General features: G+C 34.9%; 1 protein-coding gene across 2 annotated transcripts in view; it reads left to right on the top strand.

Annotated features, from left to right (window-relative positions):
* ARHGAP32 (Rho GTPase activating protein 32) overlaps positions 1–18,805 on the top strand; it is a gene marked incomplete at its 5' end in the record, with an annotated part of 121,490 nt that overhangs the window by 54,155 nt on the left and 48,530 nt on the right. For both annotated transcript variants that reach the window (XM_084250452.1, XM_084250451.1), the window contains 2 exons: positions 357–434; positions 14,822–14,903. In XM_084250452.1, the coding sequence (XP_084106578.1) occupies positions 357–434; positions 14,822–14,903 (160 nt within the window). The remainder of the gene's footprint in view (positions 1–356; positions 435–14,821; positions 14,904–18,805) is intronic.

The raw sequence follows: 18,805 nt of genomic DNA, 5'->3' as shown, positions 1-18,805 counted from the left end.
CTTTTGTTCTAAATATTAGTATTTAAAATTATCTTTTTAAAATCAGTGAATTTGATCACTTTTAGTAACAACACTAACAGTATTTTAACAGAAGTGGTGATCGTAATTAAAAAACCTCATGTTATAAATCTGACTTTCTGAAGTTGCTACACGTGTTAGTTGGATCATAGTCTTTGTGTTCACCACTTCTTAATAAATGTAAGATTATTACGTTCTTTAAGGAAATGTTATTTTTTTCTGGAAATCGTTAGTGAATAAGATAGGATCTAACCTTCTTGTTCAGATGAGACTCAAATTCTATACATAACTGCTGGTTTAAAAGTTGGCTAAAAACATTTCACTTTTTTTTCTCCTAGGTGGGAGACATTGTTTCTGTTATCGACATGCCCCCTAAAGTGTTGAGCACTTGGTGGAGAGGCAAGCATGGATTTCAGGTAGGCAGCAAAGAATGAAATGGAGAAAAGTTGAAAGAACCATTTTTCCTTATGTTTCAATATTATTCCTTTTTACAACATTTTACAACATATACTGGCAATGGACTTTTTTTTTAATCAGGAATTTTGTCTTTAGTGATAGAAAAATGGACATAATATTAGACTTGAATTTCCTTTTCTGGTTACTGTTATGATGGTTTTATCATTATTTTTCTTTTCTAGATGGTAATATATACAGTCAGGGTGAGCAAAATCATGGATTTGATGACTACTTTTTGACTGTCAGACCTGACTGCCTTATTTTTAATATTAGTTTTAAATCATGATTCACATTATTTAAGTTACTTAAGCTACGTCGTCAGTTTTACTGAAAGGATATTTCATATTTTAATAAAATTTTTTGTAGGAAGAATTCAGATTATTATCTAAACTAAAATTGTTACTTTACTATGGTGTATGTTTCCCACTTAAAAGTAGATGGTTAGTGCATAGAAAGTAAACTTTTATGACATTTTTGAAGTCCTCATTATCAATATATTTACTAAAAATGAAAAAGTTTAAAAAATAATGAGTCATTTTCTCTAGAATTCAATATTTTTCTTTAAAAATGTATTGTTAACTGTTAATGTGTTAAATGTAGAGCAACAGAATTTAAAGCAGTCTCATTTCTTTTTCCATATATGACTAAATTATTTGAAACCTGATAATGGCATCTTTTAGATTGAGTAGCACCAATTTCCATAGGCTAGATAGGTTTTCTTTTATCTTTTAAAACTACCAATAGAAGAATATCTGAAAATGCCTTACAATTGTATCCTTAATATATAACTTGTGGGTTTTTTTTTTTTTGTGGTCTACTTGTGTTAAAGTGTTTCTAAAATGTTACATAAATAAAATGCTGTTGGTATTTAGTGAGGAATATTAAAAACTATTATATAAATATCTTGAGCTTTAACTACATATTAAATAAATGCCAGTTATTAGGTTTTGATAACATGTATTTCATTTTAAAATAATCACTCAATTTAAAGCAGTATAATGTGGTGGCTAAGAGCATAGCATCTGATGCCAGATTGCCTGTGCCTTTAATGCTGGGTTAGCACTAGCCTTAGTTTCCCCATTTGTAAGATGGGGATTGTAGGACTATCTTTATAAGATTTTCATGAAGATCAAAAGTGTGAGAATAATATATATAGTACTTAGGCCAGGTCTGATGCATAATTTTCATTCAGTCAATATTGATTTTTTAAATATAATAATCTTGTTTTTTTAATTTTGTAAATTTAATTTTACCTTTCCCATTATCTATTAAAATTATCTATAGCAATTCATCATACCCATGTTACCCTGCAAATGTTCTTGTCTCTCTCTGTGTTTTCATTTCTTCTTAACTACTATGAATAATAGGTGCTTTCAGTTAAAACTAAATAGAAGACAGGGGTTATCATTTTTCAGATTTGGGGATCAGTTTTCCATGTTCATGGAAATGAGCTATAAAGCCCTAGGGTCGCAAAGATGATCAAAAAATAAATTTGGCTTTAAAATAGTTTTGATCTTAATGTTGCTGCCTTATATATAATCTTAGACAAGTCATTTGCTGTCTTTGGAACGTAGTTTCTTCTTAAAGAATTCTCTCTAGTTATTGTTAACATTTTAATTTCATGATTGTAAGGATAGCAGCAGATTTTCCCTTCTTTCATGTAACAGTTACTTATTATGCTAGGTATAGATTTGTCTACCTAACTTTTCTAGAGTCACACAAATTAGTTTATTGCTGAAACTAATTCTTTTAGAAATCAGTACAGATTAACTAGTTAAAATTTAATTGCCAAGAAAAATTATTTAAAATAATAAAACAGGTTTTAAAACTTCGAGAATGAGGAGTTTTTCATAAAGGAATGCTATTTTTCATCCTGATTGGTCTGGGAGAGGCAGGCCTGTCTGTTTAGATCATGTTGGAGCTAGAAGAGGAATTGATTTGAGGTGCCTTGGGAGCGCCCATGAAACCACAAGAGGATCTTTACATGTCACTGTCAAAGACTTCATTAAAAAATGGCATCCAATACTTTAAGGGAAGAGTCTACATAACTTACTTTTCCTTGCTGTTTGTTTGTAGATGCGCCGCATGGTGTATTGCAGGGGGAGGTGATCGGGAAGGCATGGATGGAGCATCTGTTATGCACAAGGTGTTGCTGGGTACTTTTTACACAGTGTTTTCTTTAATCTTCCCAAATCTTCAAGATAGCTTTCATCTCCCATTTTATGGAGAGGGAACATTTTCGAGAGGGTTAGTAAACAGCCAAGGTGCCAAATCAGTAAGTGTAGGGACTCAGATTCATGTCTGCTTGATCACCTTGCCTGAACAGCACTCAGCATGGTTTCTACACTTAATCTCATATTATCAACTTTCTCCCTGTAGAAAGGAACATCTTGCCTAAGACTGTAGTACAGATTATCCACCTGTGGACTGCAGAGCATACAGGTTTACTGTTACAAGATATTACATTGTTATGTGATGATTTGTATATTGTATCTAGGAGAAAACTCCTTTTTAGGTTATTGGTGATGTTTTCTACCCCCATTAGGTATTTTTTAATTGTGAACATATGTCTGCCCTTTAAATATTTCTGTTGAGAGAGGAAATAATTATAATTTAGTCCCTGTATATGATATTATGTATAGGTCCCCTTAATATTCTGATATTTAAGTTTTAATACCTGGAATGACTGAGTTGTTTTCATACTTTTTTTTTTTTAACCCCAGTGGAATTGTTAATCAAAGATAATCTTACATAGAACCTCAATGTGAGAAGAGGTAACACTGCCCTGATGAGTTTAAGTTTAAGGCACGAACTTTATGCCCTACAAACAGGCCTGGTGGCATCCCTCAGGCCTCCTGCAACATCCCAGAGGAACCTCAGTAGAGCTGGGTACAATCATCACTCCTGGGATACCTCTGATTTTAGTTCTGGTAAATTTTACCTTATGTGATGGATATTGTGCATCACAAGCCATTCTTACAATTTTGATTTTTAAAAGTATTAGAGAAACATATTCTTTATAAGAACACCTTTTATGTGACTCCTTTTAGAAGGGTTATCCGATTTTTTAGTTTTTCTAATTAAATCATGCTGAATTCCTGTTATTTCATATATGTTGGTATAGGTGGGTAATATAAATTTAGAAGTAATAGTAATTTTATTAATTTTTTTTCTATTATTGAATATTGCTGCTCCTAAGTTTAATCTATTCCCTTATTTGTTTAGTCCTTGCTCATTCATATTAGGTCTGCCATAACAAAATACTCCTGGGTAACTTAGTGAACAGCAACTTATTTCTCACAGTTTTAGAAGTCCAAGATCAAGGTGCTGCCATATTTGGTTTCTTCTGAGGCCCCTTTGGCTCATCTTCCAGATAGTTGCCTTCTCATAGTGTCATCAAGTGGTCTTTTTTCTCTGGTGTCTTTGTCTCTATGTCCTAATCTTCTCTTCTAAGGACAGCAGCCAGGCTATCTTAGGCATACCCATATGACCTCAGATGACTGTAATTGCCTTTTCAAGATCCTAGCTCTATAGAGTTACCTTCTGAGGTACAGAGGATCAACAGCTCAGCATATGAGTATCTGAAAGATACAATACAGCCCATAAGAGTATCAACCAATCCTGGAGGGTGAGGTAGGTGGGTCCATATTTAGGGCTGGTTTAGACCCTTCAGGGGCTCTCCTTATACAGACTTGATCAGAAGCAGGGCCCCACCAGAGCCAGGCTTGTCCCCATGCCAAGGGCAGGCAGTGCTTTAGGGCATTGGCCACAACTGCTTAATAGCATGAAGGTCTCAGAATAAAGGGGCTTGGGAATGAATGCTCTATGGGTGCCCTGCCCTTCCTGCCGTCCTCAGACAGGAAAGTGTGGGGCAACTTCTGAGAAGGAACCCCTGTTCTTGTTCACAGGCAGTGATTGAACTTCATTTGTGGCAGCAAGCCCTCTGAGCATTGGACACCTTGCCCTGAGGCAGGACAAAGAGCACAGGCAGGTCTTGCTGCCCTCCTCTGGGACTCTCTGATAGTAGGATGGCAGCGGTGGTGGGGAAGGTGGGGGGGGAGGGCTGTGGTTCAGAGCCCAGTAGGAATTCATGCAAGGTCCAGGAGAGCTCTGGGGCAGGGAATTCGTACTGCAAAGTCTTGTGTTGATTGTCTTCTGAGAAGAGGATATCCTGATGACCTGGGCAAGGATGGCTGGTCTTGGAATATCGTGCCCCTTGGTTAGCCAGTTTGGCTGGCCCTGGTCACACAGATGGACTTTTGTAAACTGGGCTCTGTCAGTGGCTCTTGAAGGATGAAACAGAGGCAGGAAGTGTGTCTTCCCAAATAATATAGCAGGAGAGGAAGGAGACTTGAGGTGATTTGGACAGTGATCTTCCTTGGTTTAAGACCATTTAGACTGAGCATTCTCAGGAGAGAGAGGAAAGGAGAACAAGATGTGGGCTGTTGTTTCTCAGAATGAAGAACACCTCCGCAGTATCCTGTTCTGAGCACTGCTGGAGAACTTTCTGGAAAAGTGATGTGGGTACACAGGGTCCGGTATATCTTCATTTGAAGGTCTGCTTATCCTGTGTGTTTGTGTTGTATTATGTGGACTCTACTTTTTCTTTTGTCATAGTCACATGTATGTTTGCTGTCTCCTTCCCAGCCTGCTCTCTCAGAACGTGACAAAGGTTCAGGTGTCAGTTCGGAAGCCTTTTCTTTATATTACTGTGACCTGATGCTGGGCAGTTGCTTGGTAGTGACTTTTATTATTATTAAAAAATAATCAGTAGACCTTATTTTTTAGTTCATACTTATAGAATAATTGAGTAGATAGTACATAGTTTCATATAATGCCTGTCTCCCCCCCACACGCACATACACAGAGTTTCTCCTATTAACAGCTTGCTTCAAAATACATTGAAAAGAATTGGCAAAGTGATTATTTTTATCAACCACCTGCTGAATTTATAGTCTCTTCTAACTGACTTATTTTACTTAGAAATATCCATTTAAATTTCCTTCAGATCTTTCCATGGTTTGATAACTCCTTTTTTATCACTGCCTAATATTCACTGTTATGGCAGTGCCAGAAGTTATTCATCCACTCACTGATTAAAGGACATCTTTGTTGCTTTTGATTTTGGGCTGCTATGAATAAAGCAGCTATAAACATCCATGTGCAGGCTTTGTGTATATATGTTTTCCATTCCTTTGTTAAATAATAAGGAATATGATGGTTGAATCATAAGATAAGAGTATGTTTAGTTTTTTTTTTTTTTTTTTAAAGATCTTTTTTTTTTTTTTTTTTTTTTTTTATAGAGGCATGTTTTATTTATTTATTTGTTTGTTTGTTTTTGTTTATACATGCACTGGGTACAGTCAGAAGCGCGGGAGGGTGAGAGAATTCACCAGAGCCAGAGCAGGGAGCAGAGCAGGCAGAAGGACCAAAGTACACTGCTGAGGGGAGCAGCGGGCGGCAGGAGAGGTCTGCGCGCCATGTGGGACCCTCCTCCGGTGGCCGGGGAGCAGCCGGGGATTGAACCGGCACCGCAGAGGCCGCGGGCAGCGTCGCAACCCAGCGCTCAACCGCTGCGCCACCGGGGAGGCCCCAAGAGTATGTTTAGTTTTGTAAGAAATCACCAACTGTCTTTCAAAATGGTTGTACTATTTTGCATTCCCATCAGCAGTGAGTGAGTATTCCTGTTGCTCTGCAGCCCCACCAGCATTTGATATTCTCAGTTTTTTGGGTTTTAGCTATTCTGATAGATATGTGATAACACTGGGTAGTTGTCATGATTTACAAAAACGCCAGTCCAAGGAATAGCATTTACTAACCCCTAGGTGTGCCCTACTGCTACCTTTATTCTCCTATTACCAATAATTATTTCTGTTTTTTTCCTTTCACACTGATTCTCAAACTTTAGTGTATTCAAGAAGTACCAGGGGAGTATATTAAAATATAAAACCCAGAATTCTATGTCGATAGTTGTAGGATAGGATGAAGAAGGTACTCTGATCTGTGTGATTTGGGCCCATTTGTTCCTCAGACCACTCTTCTAGAAACAGTGCAGATAAAGTCTGCTAATCAGCTGGTGGTTGATAAAAATCAGCATTTTGCCAAGTTCTGTGTATTGTTCTAGCCTACACCATAATTTGGATCTGGTAACAGAAGGTTTAGTTCATCCATGTGTTAAAATTATACCACGACTCTGTTTCTTTTCTTAAACTTTTAGGAGTAGGAAGTGTGAAATTATATTAACTATAGTAATTTGAAATTCTGAGATTTTTTTTATTAGCCTCCTAAAGAGTGTATTGAATCTTTTAGCTTTATTTTCTGAGTTGTTTTGTCATATAATACACTTCTGCAAAAAATAAAAACTTTTTGCTTTTTTTCACTGTCTTTGAAAAGTAAATGACATCGATTTTTGTGATTCTCTACATTATTATTAGAAATGTGAGGTGAGGTGTCAGGAGAACCTTTTTTCTTACATAAAAGGCACAAAATGTAATTAGACAAATATAAAATATTTATATCTTTGAGGATTATTGGTGTGTTTTTTAGTGTTTTATTTGGGAGCTTCTAGCATTAGAATGACCTGAGAAATATGCTGTAACTGCATATTACTAATCAGAATCTCAGAGGATGGAGATTGGGTCTGAATTTTATGTTTCCTCAGGTAATTATTAAGCATAAAATGTGAAAATCACTATCCCAGCCTCACTTGTTTTCTTGTGCACAGGTAGAAGAAGGAAATTAAACCTGGTTTAGCAAGTGTTCTATACCCTCTTCCCAAGAAATTATCTTCTTTAAAACATACTCTGGATGCAGTTAATCTAATGGATAAAATGCCATCTAGAGATGGAATTTTAATTTGTAGCACATGTTCTCTTGGGTCCCCACAAGATGATCACAGATCAGATATTTATTTTCCTTTGTTACCCCAGTAACAATACAGATTTCCTTATTTTGGGAATGTAATGTGGTTCCAAATAATTTATTTTCAGAAAAGTATTTTTTATCCAGAAGGGAAAATATTTGGAAGCCTTAATCCTTGTAGTAGTTTAATAATGAAAATATTTCTGCTCATTTATATAAAAACCATCATGTTTACATACGAAATATAAAGCTGTGCCTTTTCATTACTTAAAATTAAATAGAACAGCATATTTCCTGTCCAGTTAAATAATGGGAAGTCATGTACTATAAATATTCACCTGACAGGACATATAATTTCAAGAGGAAGTATATGATCTATAAATAAAAGTAATTATCTATAAATAAAAGTAACTTTTTACAAATAAAAGTAATTGTCTGCAAATAAAAATAATTATAACACTCCTCAAGTACTTTTTACATGTGCTGTGCTTAGTGCTTAACGGTAACCTTCATTTCTCACAACTCTGTGAAGAAGATAACTGTTATTATCTATTTTACAGATGAAGAAGCTGAAGCATAGAGGGGTTGAAACCCATTGTTATTCCACTGTTTCATGTCAGAGCTTTAGATTGAAACATAACCTTTTTGGATAAATAATAGAACATGGTAGTAGTTTAACAACCCTACAGTTTCTAATTATCTACTGATATGAATCATAGATTTCTGTAGTAGAAAAGACAGTAATGGGTCATTTGGTCCTAAACCGTCATTTAAAAATTACAGAAATTTAGAAACAATGGAAGCTAAGATAAATTGCTCTGGTTCACAAGGACCACAAGTAATGGTGTAGCCAGAACCAGAATGCAAACTTGACGAGTTCCAATTTTGTATTTTCCACCCCCCTTGGATCACAAAAATATTTAAATTTTCTTAAACTATTTTGTGTATTTCTTGTTTTTATTTTTCTTAATACCATTAGCAACTACCATTGATGTTTACAGAGAAATTCATTCCTTGAGAGACTTTATAATTTATAATTTACATGTTATGATATTAATTTATAGCATCATGGTATGTCCTACCAAATGATGGCTAAACATTCAGTTTCTTGGAAGTTATTAGCAAAATGGTTTAGAGCAATGTCTTAACCTCATCAAACCCTATGACCTCTCCTTGCAGGAAATTTTTCTAAAATCCTTCCATATGACTTTGAAATGAAATTTATAAATTATATAACTACTTGCATATAAAAACAATTTTGAAAAAATCAATATAATTTTTCACATAAAATATGAAGAAGAAATAAAAGTAATTTATATTTAAAATACAAACTGTATATTTAAAAATTTCTTGGGGCACGTGTATGAGAATCTAGTTACTCTAAATGTAATCCAAAGAGTAGCAGCATTAATGTCAGTCAGAAAATATAATGAAACCCATTTATAACAGCATTGAAAATACTTAGGGATATATCTGAATAAAGATATGAAAGATCTGTGTGCTGAAAACTACTGGGCTTTCCTGAGAGAAACTGAAAAATTTCTAAATAAATGGAAAGATGATATCCCTCTGTTCGTGTTGGAAGTCTTGTTACTAAGATATTATTTCTTCCCAACTTGACCCCAGTGGAAATCTCAGCAATCTTTTCTTGATAAGTAGATAAACAGATTAAATAATTCATGTGGAAATGCAAAGGACCTACAATAGTCAAAAGAAATCTGAAAAAGTACAGTTGGAGAACTAACACTAATTAATTTGAAGATTTACTACAAAGGTTCAAAATCAATTCTGTGAAGTAAGTCTGGTCTATTTTACAAACAGTATTGAAACAATTGACTATTAGTATGCCTCCCTAAAAACTAAATCTGTCAAAATTAACTCAAAATGAGCAATATGCCCAAATATGAAGCTTAACTATAAATCTTATAGAGGAAAGTATATTTCCAAAAATTGGAGTATATTTTTGTGTGGTTGGGTTGGGTTGGGCAAAGATTTTGTAAATGCAAAACCAAAAGAACAACTCAAAATAAATGGAATTTTATCAAAACTTAAGACTTCTTTTTGAAAAACATTGCTGGTAAAGTAATAAAAAAATAACCACAATCTAGAAAAATATTTGCAATGACTGTCTGATAGGGGATTTGTATCTGTAACATATAAAGAACTTCTAAAACTAAACAAGAAAACAGTTCAGTTTTACAATTAGGCAAAAAATGGAATATTTATATCACAAAAAGATATATAATAATTGAACATGTAAACACATGTTCAACATCAGTTGTCATTAGAGAAATGCAAATTAAAATGACAATGAAGTACTGCTGCATACATAATTAGAATGGTAAGGATGTGGAAGAATTGGAACTTTCATACAGTGCTGGTGGAAATGTAAGATGCTGCAGCCAATTTGGGAAACAGTTTGTCAGTTTCTTTTTCAGGGAGAATTTTTCCATATAGAGCTGTATATTTGGTGTGTCTGTGGGAGGAGGTGAGTTCAGGAACTTCCCACGCCGCCATCTTGAACCGCCTCCAGTTTCTCAAGTTATACATACACCTACTACATAACCTAGCCTTTCTATTCCTAGGTATTTATGCAAGAGAAAAGAGACCTTATGTTCATATAAAATCTTATGCATGGATGTTCATAGCAGCCATAATAGCCCCAAACTGGAATCAACAAAAGATTAAAGAATAAACAAAGGTTGTTATCTGTACAGTGGAATACAGCAGGTCCTTGAATAACATTTTATTTTAATGTTGATGAGATAAAAAGAATCTTGGCCCACATTGAACAAAATGTTTCATTATCATTTCACATAAAATTGTAGTTTTCAATAACCTATCTTCACCATTAAGTTAGGTTCCAGGAATAAAAGGGAATGAGTTATTGATATTTACAATAATATGATCTTCAAAATAATTGTACTGAATGAAAAAAAAACAACAAAAGAATACATTCTATGTGACTCCATTCCTATAGAACTGTAGGAAATTTAAAGTAATGTATAGAGATGGGAAATATCAATATATCAATAGTTGCCTGGGGAGCAGGAATAGAGGGCAGGCAGAGAGAGAGAGTGAGATCACAAAGAGATACAAGGAAACTTTTGGGTTTGAGGAATATATCCTTGATGTGTATTGTACCTATATTTTTAAGAATGTCAGAATTTATCAAAATGTTATACCTTAATAACAGAAACTTGCTTCCAGTTTTTTTTTTTTTTTTTTACAATGTAGTAGTAGCTATTGCTTCTTTGTTTCATTCTCTTCTTAAAAACAAAGAAGGAAAATGTCTTCATTCTAACAACTGAGTGGAGATAAAGTTTCAAACTTAGATCCAAAATCTTAGTAGCCAGATTACTTGGCTCATTGATTTGTGGCTTGAGTACCAGTGCTGGGATGGTGTGAGCAGGGCCATAGAGGTCTGACTAGAAAGAGACCCCAAAGGGGAAAAGATTCTCTAGAAAATTTGGGGAGTGGAGTGAAAATAATTGGCATTTCTGGATGGGAGACTGTGAATTCATATCGGTTCAAATCTCAGTGAGTGATTTTTCTCCAGCACTGCAGAAGTATGCAAAATAGAGAAGTAGATTGATTTAACTTTGAAGATTTATTGTGCTGTTTTGGCAGAAGGTTAATATTGCAAGGAAATTAAAGCTAACTGATTATTTTTGAAAACTCATTTGATCAGTCACAGAGTACATAATAGGTAGCAAAAAAAGAGATTGGAATGGGGAAAGATAACTTAGGGGGAAAATATAGGAAAGAGGTGTGATACTTCCAAATTTGAACTTCATGCATTTGAATACTAGAGACCTGGTGGGATATGAAGTTGTACTCCAAAAAACTGGAAAAATTCTAAGGTCAAATATTTCCAACTGATGAAATATCTGTGGTATATATCTGTGAATAAGAACATTACTAAGCTTAATTTAAAAAAAAAAAAAAAAGGCTTGTTATGCTTAAACCCCTAAAGGTTTACTAACCCTAAATTAAACAAGCCATACAATAAGAATTTCTTTAAAAGTCTGCAGTGAACATGTTGTCATGTTGAATTTTTTTCAGCTTTTGATGGGTTTCCTTAGAGAGACCATGGTTGGATCGATTCCTTTCTCTTTTCATTGTGGACAGAGCTCCAGACTTACTTTATTGCATCAATTTCTAATGCAGTATTCCCTCTAAGTTTTACCAAAATATTTTTCAGTATATTCACTTTTGTAGGCAAACCAGCTTTTCTTTATAGCTTGAGCATATCCTCAAGGTAGAAGGTCTGGAGAAGCAAATTGCAGTCCCTTTAAATCTCTCCTTATTTTCTGAGGGTCAGAGAGTAAGCCATATAACTTGTCAAACTGCTGGAAACCTTATCCTCACGAGCTACTTGGGGTAGGTAGTTCAGGCACAGAACCAAACATACAGATAAACATTAGTGCTGAGCCTGGAGCCAGCTATGAAATTTTTAGGAATTTGGAGGGGAGTTATTGAACACAGCCATTATTAAAAACTAGAGTATGTAGGTTTATATGTATTGATGTATTGAAAGCAAAGCTAATAAAGACTTAGAATTTTTTTGTAATCATTTTACTGTTATCTATGCTCACAGGGTTATTTTCATCTAGTATGCTATATGGTGTAAACACTACATAACAAGCTGTTCCCCATCTCTTTCAACTCTGCATTCAGTGGTGTCACTGTGTAGCTTGAAACCAGCCATGTAGGAGTATTTACACCATGGGCACTTGGCAAACACTGTAAATCAAAGCTTTTCCCCTTGAAGTGCCACATGTTAAACATTTATCACTGGACCATGGGATATAATAACACCTCTGACTTCTTACTTTATCTCAAAAACTTAGAGGGAGATTACCAAATCAAAGATTTTCTTAGTCCATCCCTAATCTGTTCCAGCTACATCTTTACATTGCCCACCTCCCACCCCCTTCTATTACTGTATTTTTATTATCTAAACTTTTATCCCTTTGGGCCCTAGATGGTGTTTTTTTGTTTTTTTTTTTTTTCTTCCACTTTTCCATCTTCTTCTAGAGTTGATTCTTATTTTGATCCCTGGTAATATATATTCATTTCCCTTCCCTGCCATGTAAATTAGAGCTTTAGAATTTGCCACTGCTGCAGAAAGACTAATATATGAAACTGAATGACATAGTTTATAGATCATATAGCTAGAGTTTCAGTCACTTTTAACATTTGACATTTTGAGTGTATCAAAATGATACATGTTTGGTAAAATAACTTCAGTATGAATCAGAAAGGTATAAAGGCTCATCAACTATATTTTTAAGGTTAAATTCTTTTGTATATTTTTAACAGAACATAGTTTCATTTTTTATGATGGAAGTCTTATAATAGGAAAATCAAATCTGTTTGCCTTTCATAAATTTATAAAATCAATGCTGATTTTATAATAGTAACACTCTTAACATCCTTAATAGTAACACTCTTAACATCAATAAGCAGAAAAGTATTGAACTGAAAAGGTGACCAATTGCTACTGTTGGCTCAGCAGCTTAATGATGGTAGGCAGAAGTTTCTGAGGTTCTCTTGACCTTCTATTAAGGTCAAATGATTGCCTCTGCAGAGCCAGTGTTGCATTCACAGCAGAAAGGAGACAGAATGCTTACATGTGTGGTGGCTACAACTTGATACAAGGAGTTCTGGGAGCTGAGATTTAGGTTAGCTAATATTTAGTGATATTACACATCATAATAAAAGGAGCAAGGACGAATATTAGGTATCTAAAAAACCTTACAGACCTCTGTATAGTGTACGAATACATTCCCCCCCCATATACCTAAACCTAATGCATAAAGACAAATTTAAAAGGTGAAAGTGTTACTGGTTTATATGATAATGTTCCCAAGAGGAGTTCATTAAGCTTCATTTAGTCTTTGCGAAGAGGTAATGTAAAATTATTTTTATTTACTGAAAGATATTCAAGTTTAGAAACTACATCCTTCCACACAAGCTATTGAGGTAGCTAATGTTATTCCCATTTTTACAAATTAAAAGTCTGAGACAGATGTTAAACAGTTTGCATCAGATCACAGTACCTAGTGAATAGGTCAGCCAAGTTTAGAAACTGGTCTTCTCTCTACTTTTGAGGCTATGCTATTAGCCATTAACACCATAAACTTCTCATGACTGTTTTATGTAAGAATGAGAAAAGATTTTTAAAGTTGTCTCTCACCTGGTTCTAACCAATCTTGCAAGAATTTCTACTTGTTTAAATAGGAAGTTGAGTACAACATGGTATGGAATTTCACCAACAAATAAAACAACTTTTTAAAGCAACATTTTGGAAGGCAATGCATAAGAACTTTAAGATTCACAAGTTTAAAATCTTTGAAACAAAACTGATAATTTGTTAAGAACCCCTTTTCAGCTCATGATAACTGGTTGTATCTTCATAATTTTAAAAACTATCATAGTCTATTGATCTATAAGTTGAAATAAGAATACAGCAAATGAAAATAACTCCCACACAGATGGAAATTATACAGCTCAGAAACTTCATGATGAATCATACTCTTGGAAGACCATCCCTTTTCTTCCCCAGAGTCTGTCAACAGAGGGATGTACAAAGTGAAGTAATTTTCAAGTTTCAGCTTTAACATCTGCTATACAGCAGCCCATTTATATCCCTATCTAAGGAAACATCTATAAATATTGGTAAAGATTTTGTTTTTACTTTTGTTTCCAGGCTCATTATCTTTATATTTATTCTGTGGTCTATAATGCATTTCTGGGTGATCTAAGGCTCAGTATTTTTCTAATACAACTTCTTAGGATTCTTCTGAAGCCTGTGAGCAATTCTATTACCAGGTCAAGGTGGTATGTTTCTCAAAGCCAGAGTCTGTCTCTGCTGCTGAGATTGGCTGTTTTCTTCTTTCTTGCTTTCCCACAAATCCACACACTAATAGCTGTTTAACAACAGTGAATACTAGGATTTTAAGTGCATGATTGTTTTACCAATTTATTTCAGCCCAGTCATTTCCAATGAAACCTGTGGGAAAATAAAGAAAAAATTTACAGAAAGTTTGAATGTAGTTTAGGGTTGATTTTTAAGAAATTACAGAGAAGACAATAAATACATAAGATTTGGCAATAGAGATATGAATACAATCAGATTTAAATTTCAGCAAAGTAAATTGTTAGGAGACAAAAATTGTGCCTACTATATGCATAACTTGGTATTGGACTTAAATATTCTAATTGGTTTAAAAAATGTAGGTAATTAAAAGCACACAACTAAAAAAGCAGACAGATATTTGGACAAATAAAAAAATGTAACTATTCATAGCAACAGATTGTTGTATTATTTGTTTGTGTCATTGGCATCATTTGTGATTTAGAGTCTTGGAATAGTAGAATCTTTTGGGAGCAACCATGGAGAACATTACTGGAATTGATTTGGCAGTTCATACACTGGTCTGTTCTCTGGTTTAGACTCTTTGCTGCCTGTCTTCCTTAGGTGGGACTCTTCCCTGGACACTGTGTTGAGTTAATTAACCAGAAAGTTCCCCAGTCAGTGACCAACTCAGTGCCAAAACCAGGTGAGTACACTCTTTCATTAGTGTGATTATTTTATCAGTTGCTTCAAGATGCAGATTTTCTCTTCCAGGGGAGTACATAACTTGGTTTGCTGTTCTTTGCATTTAATGATACAATGTGTATTCCTGGTTTTATGTGATTTTGATTTTTAATATGTTCTTATTTCTCTATTGATCATTTCACCAAGGTTTATTTACATGCATACATTTTTAAGAATTATTTGCTTCACTAAGCATTGTCATTATTTACTTTTATATTTTTATGATAGGAATAAAGCTTATTTTTTTAAATAAGATTTATTTATACATACAAGAATTGGAGTACAGGCCAGAGGTGTGGGGTGTGAGAGGATTCACCAGAGACAGAATGGGGAGCAGAACAGGCAGACTGACTGAAATACACTGCTGAGGGGAGCAACAGGAGAGGTCTGCTGCACCATGTGGGTAGCTCCCTGGCTGGCCAGGGATTGAATTTGTGTTGCAGGGGCTGCGGATAGCTTCATAGTGCTGGGTTTAACCACTTGTGCCACCAGGGAGGCCCGGAATAAAGCTTATTAATGAAAAAACAGTAAAAGAAAACAGGTTTAAAGAACTGACATGAAGATAGTATAATTAACTGAAAATTAATAAATGAAGGAAATACATAGCTTATCTGTGCCTGTGAATATTAAAACTTTTAAACAACAGTCCTTCATATTTATATAATATGTTCACAATGCTTATAAATATGTGGATTATCTTACAAATATGTAGAGCAGTGTTACAGGGCCTTAAGATAAAAAAATGATTTTTTGTTTGTTTTTATTGGTGTCATTTTTTTTAAAGATTTATTTATTCATTTATGCATACAAGAGCTGGGTTACAGGCCAGAGGTGCTGAGGGTGAGAGGATTCACCGGAGACAGAGTGGGGAACAGAACAGGCAGATTGACTGAAATACACTGCTGAGGGGAGCAGTGGGCAAGGCAAGAGAGGTCTGCTGCGCCATGTGGGTTGCTCCCTAACTGTCGGGGAATCATACTCGTGCTGCAGAGGCTGCGGACAGCTTCATAGTTTGCGTCTTAACCCCTTGCGCCACCAGGGAGGCCCTGGTGTCATTTCTTAAGGGAAATATTTTGTAGAATACCTAGTCTAGAACTTTTTGGTGTGTATTAAATTTTGTAAAGAAATGAAATCAAAGACTAAGGAGAGAAGAGGAAGCAATCACATTTATTTCTCCCTGTGGTGTGATTATTCCCTCTACTGTTTCTGTTACACCACTCCTACTTCCATCTCCCCTCCCCCCCAGTGGAAAAGGAAAAAATCCTGGCCTTAGAATTTATTTGGACTGTTTTCTTTAACTTATCTTCTACGTTTCAGACCTGTGAAAGTTTATTCATTGCTTAGTTCATACTTTCTTACCTCTGCCCCCAAGGCACATACCAAACCCATTTAGGTAATTGTAAAGAACAGTAATACCTTGCCCTATGAAGCTTATTCATAGTAGGTTAGGGACTTAGTATTCCAATTTTTCTCACTGAAATTTAAAAATTTTAGATAGATTATCTTTATTTATTGAGTAGAAAAATGACTGAATTAGTGTCCTCTACAGTTCTACTTTAGCCAGTATTCTCATTGCCTTTTCAAGGCATTTGTTTCCTCTGTTAAATCCCCCTCCTTTGGGTAAACTTACTAAAAAAGATTTCTTCAGGGTTTTTGGTTAATAAATGTTCTTTGTGATTGTGATGACTACAGCTTTTCTCTTTAAAGTATGGCATTAGTAACTTAAAATAAAATCCTCTACCCATTGGCAGAGATTATTCTTCCTCTCCCCAGCCCTAAGCAGCTACTGACCTGCTCTTTGTTCTGTAGACTTACCTATTCTGGACATTTCACATAAATGTAGTCAAACAAAATGTGGTCTTTTATGATTGGTTACTTTCATTTAGCATAATGGGTTCACTGTTTATCCCTGTATTGGTATTTAATTCTTTTTATGGTTAAGTAATATTCCATTATATAGATATATATCATATTTTATTCAGCCATTCATTATGGATTGTTTTCATTTTTGTCTGTGATGAATAATGCTGCTCTGAACATTCATATATAAGTTTTTGTGTAGATACATGTTTTCATCTTTCAAGCTCTGCTATTACCAAAGAAAGGATTTAACAAAGGATAAAAATGTCTTGAAAAGAGCCTGGGAATCCTGGCTTAAGTGAACTGCAGGTTTTGTGTAGATGTGTCTCTCAAGTATATGTAGAAGTTTTTAATTTTGATGAAGCTCAGTTTATATTTTTTTTAGCACCTTTCTTTAGACACCCTTGGTGTCTTATCTAAGAGGGTTTTGCCTCAATCAAGGTGAAGATTTACTCCTACATTTTCTTCTAAGAAGTTTATAGTTTTAGATTATACATTTTAGCTTATGATACATTTTGAGTTAATTTTTTTGGCGGGAAGTCCATCTCCATTGGATGTCTAGTTATTCCAGCACTATTTGTTGAAAAGAGTATCCTTTCCCCACTGCATTGTTTTGACTTCCTTATAGAAAATCAGTTGACACATATAAATGGATATACATCTCTCTCTCTCTCTCTCTCTCTCTATATATATATATATATATATATATAGATCTCAATAGCAGTTTATATGTGTATTTTTAATTCTGTTCCATTGTCTATATATCTGTCCATATGCCAGTATTACCTTGTTTTGTTGCTTTGTGGTAAGTTTTGTAGTTGGCAAGTACTCTTACTTTATTTTTCAGGATTGAGTTGACCTTTCAGGGTCCCTTACAATTGCATTGGAATTTTGGAATCAGCTTGTCCATTTTTAAAAGAACCACCTGGAATTCTGATAGGGATTATACTGAATCTGTATAAAATCTGTGAAGTAGTACCATCTTTTTTGTTCTACTCCCCTAAAAGTATTTTTTTTGTTTTACTTCCTTAAAAAATATCATTGGAATTTTGATAAAGATTGCATTGAGGGCCTCCCTGGTGGCGCGGCAGTTGAGTGCTGGGCTGCGAAGCTGCCCGCAGCCTCTGCAGCGCCGGTTCGATCCCCGGCCGCCGGGCTAGGGTCCCACATGGCGCGCAGACCTCTCCTGCCGCCCGCTGCTCCCCTCAGCAGTGTACTTCAGTCCTTCCGCCTGTTCTGCTCCCCGCTCTGGCTCCGGTGGGTTCTCTCACCCTCCCGCGCTTCTGACTGTACCCAGTGCTTGTGTAAATAAATAAATAAATCTTAAAAAAAAAAAAAAAAAGATTGCATTGAATCTGAATGTTGCTTTAGGTAAGATGTCCATTTTAACTATTACCTCATCCATGAGCATGGATTATCTTTCCATTTCTTTCTGTCTTCTATATCTTTCAACAATGTCTTGTAGTTCTTATCATACAGGTCAGGTCTTTCACTTGCTCGGTTTGCTCAGTTGTGAACAAGAGTGTTTTCTTAATTTCTCTATTGTCTAGCTCCTTGTCTGTATATAGGAACACAATAGATGTTTGTATATTCATTTTGTAGCTTGCCTCTTTACTGTTCTAGGTTATTGTTTCTAGTAGTTATTGTGGAGTCTTTAGGGTTTTATATGTATGCTATGTCATTTGCAAATAATGATAGTTTCACTTCTTTTCCAATCTGGGTTCCTTTTATTTTTGTTGTTAATGTCTAGTTGGTCTAAGTCCTCTAATAATTTTGTTTTCTTATTATCATAATGCATAGAAATACAATCAGCTGTATATTAATCTTCTGTCCTGAAACCTTGTTGAGCTGTTTATTAATTCTAACAGTACTTTAGTGGATTCTCATGCATTTAATGGGAACATTTCTCATAGTGAAAACTTCCAGAAACTTTTAAAATTTGGGAAAGTCAAACAGTTATTGATAGTTCAGGAAAATTATTTCTACTTAATCCTTTATGGCATT

The sequence above is a fragment of the Talpa europaea genome (assembly GCF_964194135.1).
Source record: "Talpa europaea genome assembly, chromosome: 12".
Classification (NCBI taxonomy): Eukaryota; Metazoa; Chordata; class Mammalia; order Eulipotyphla; family Talpidae; genus Talpa; species Talpa europaea.
This window is presented reverse-complemented; position numbering and strand designations above follow the sequence as displayed.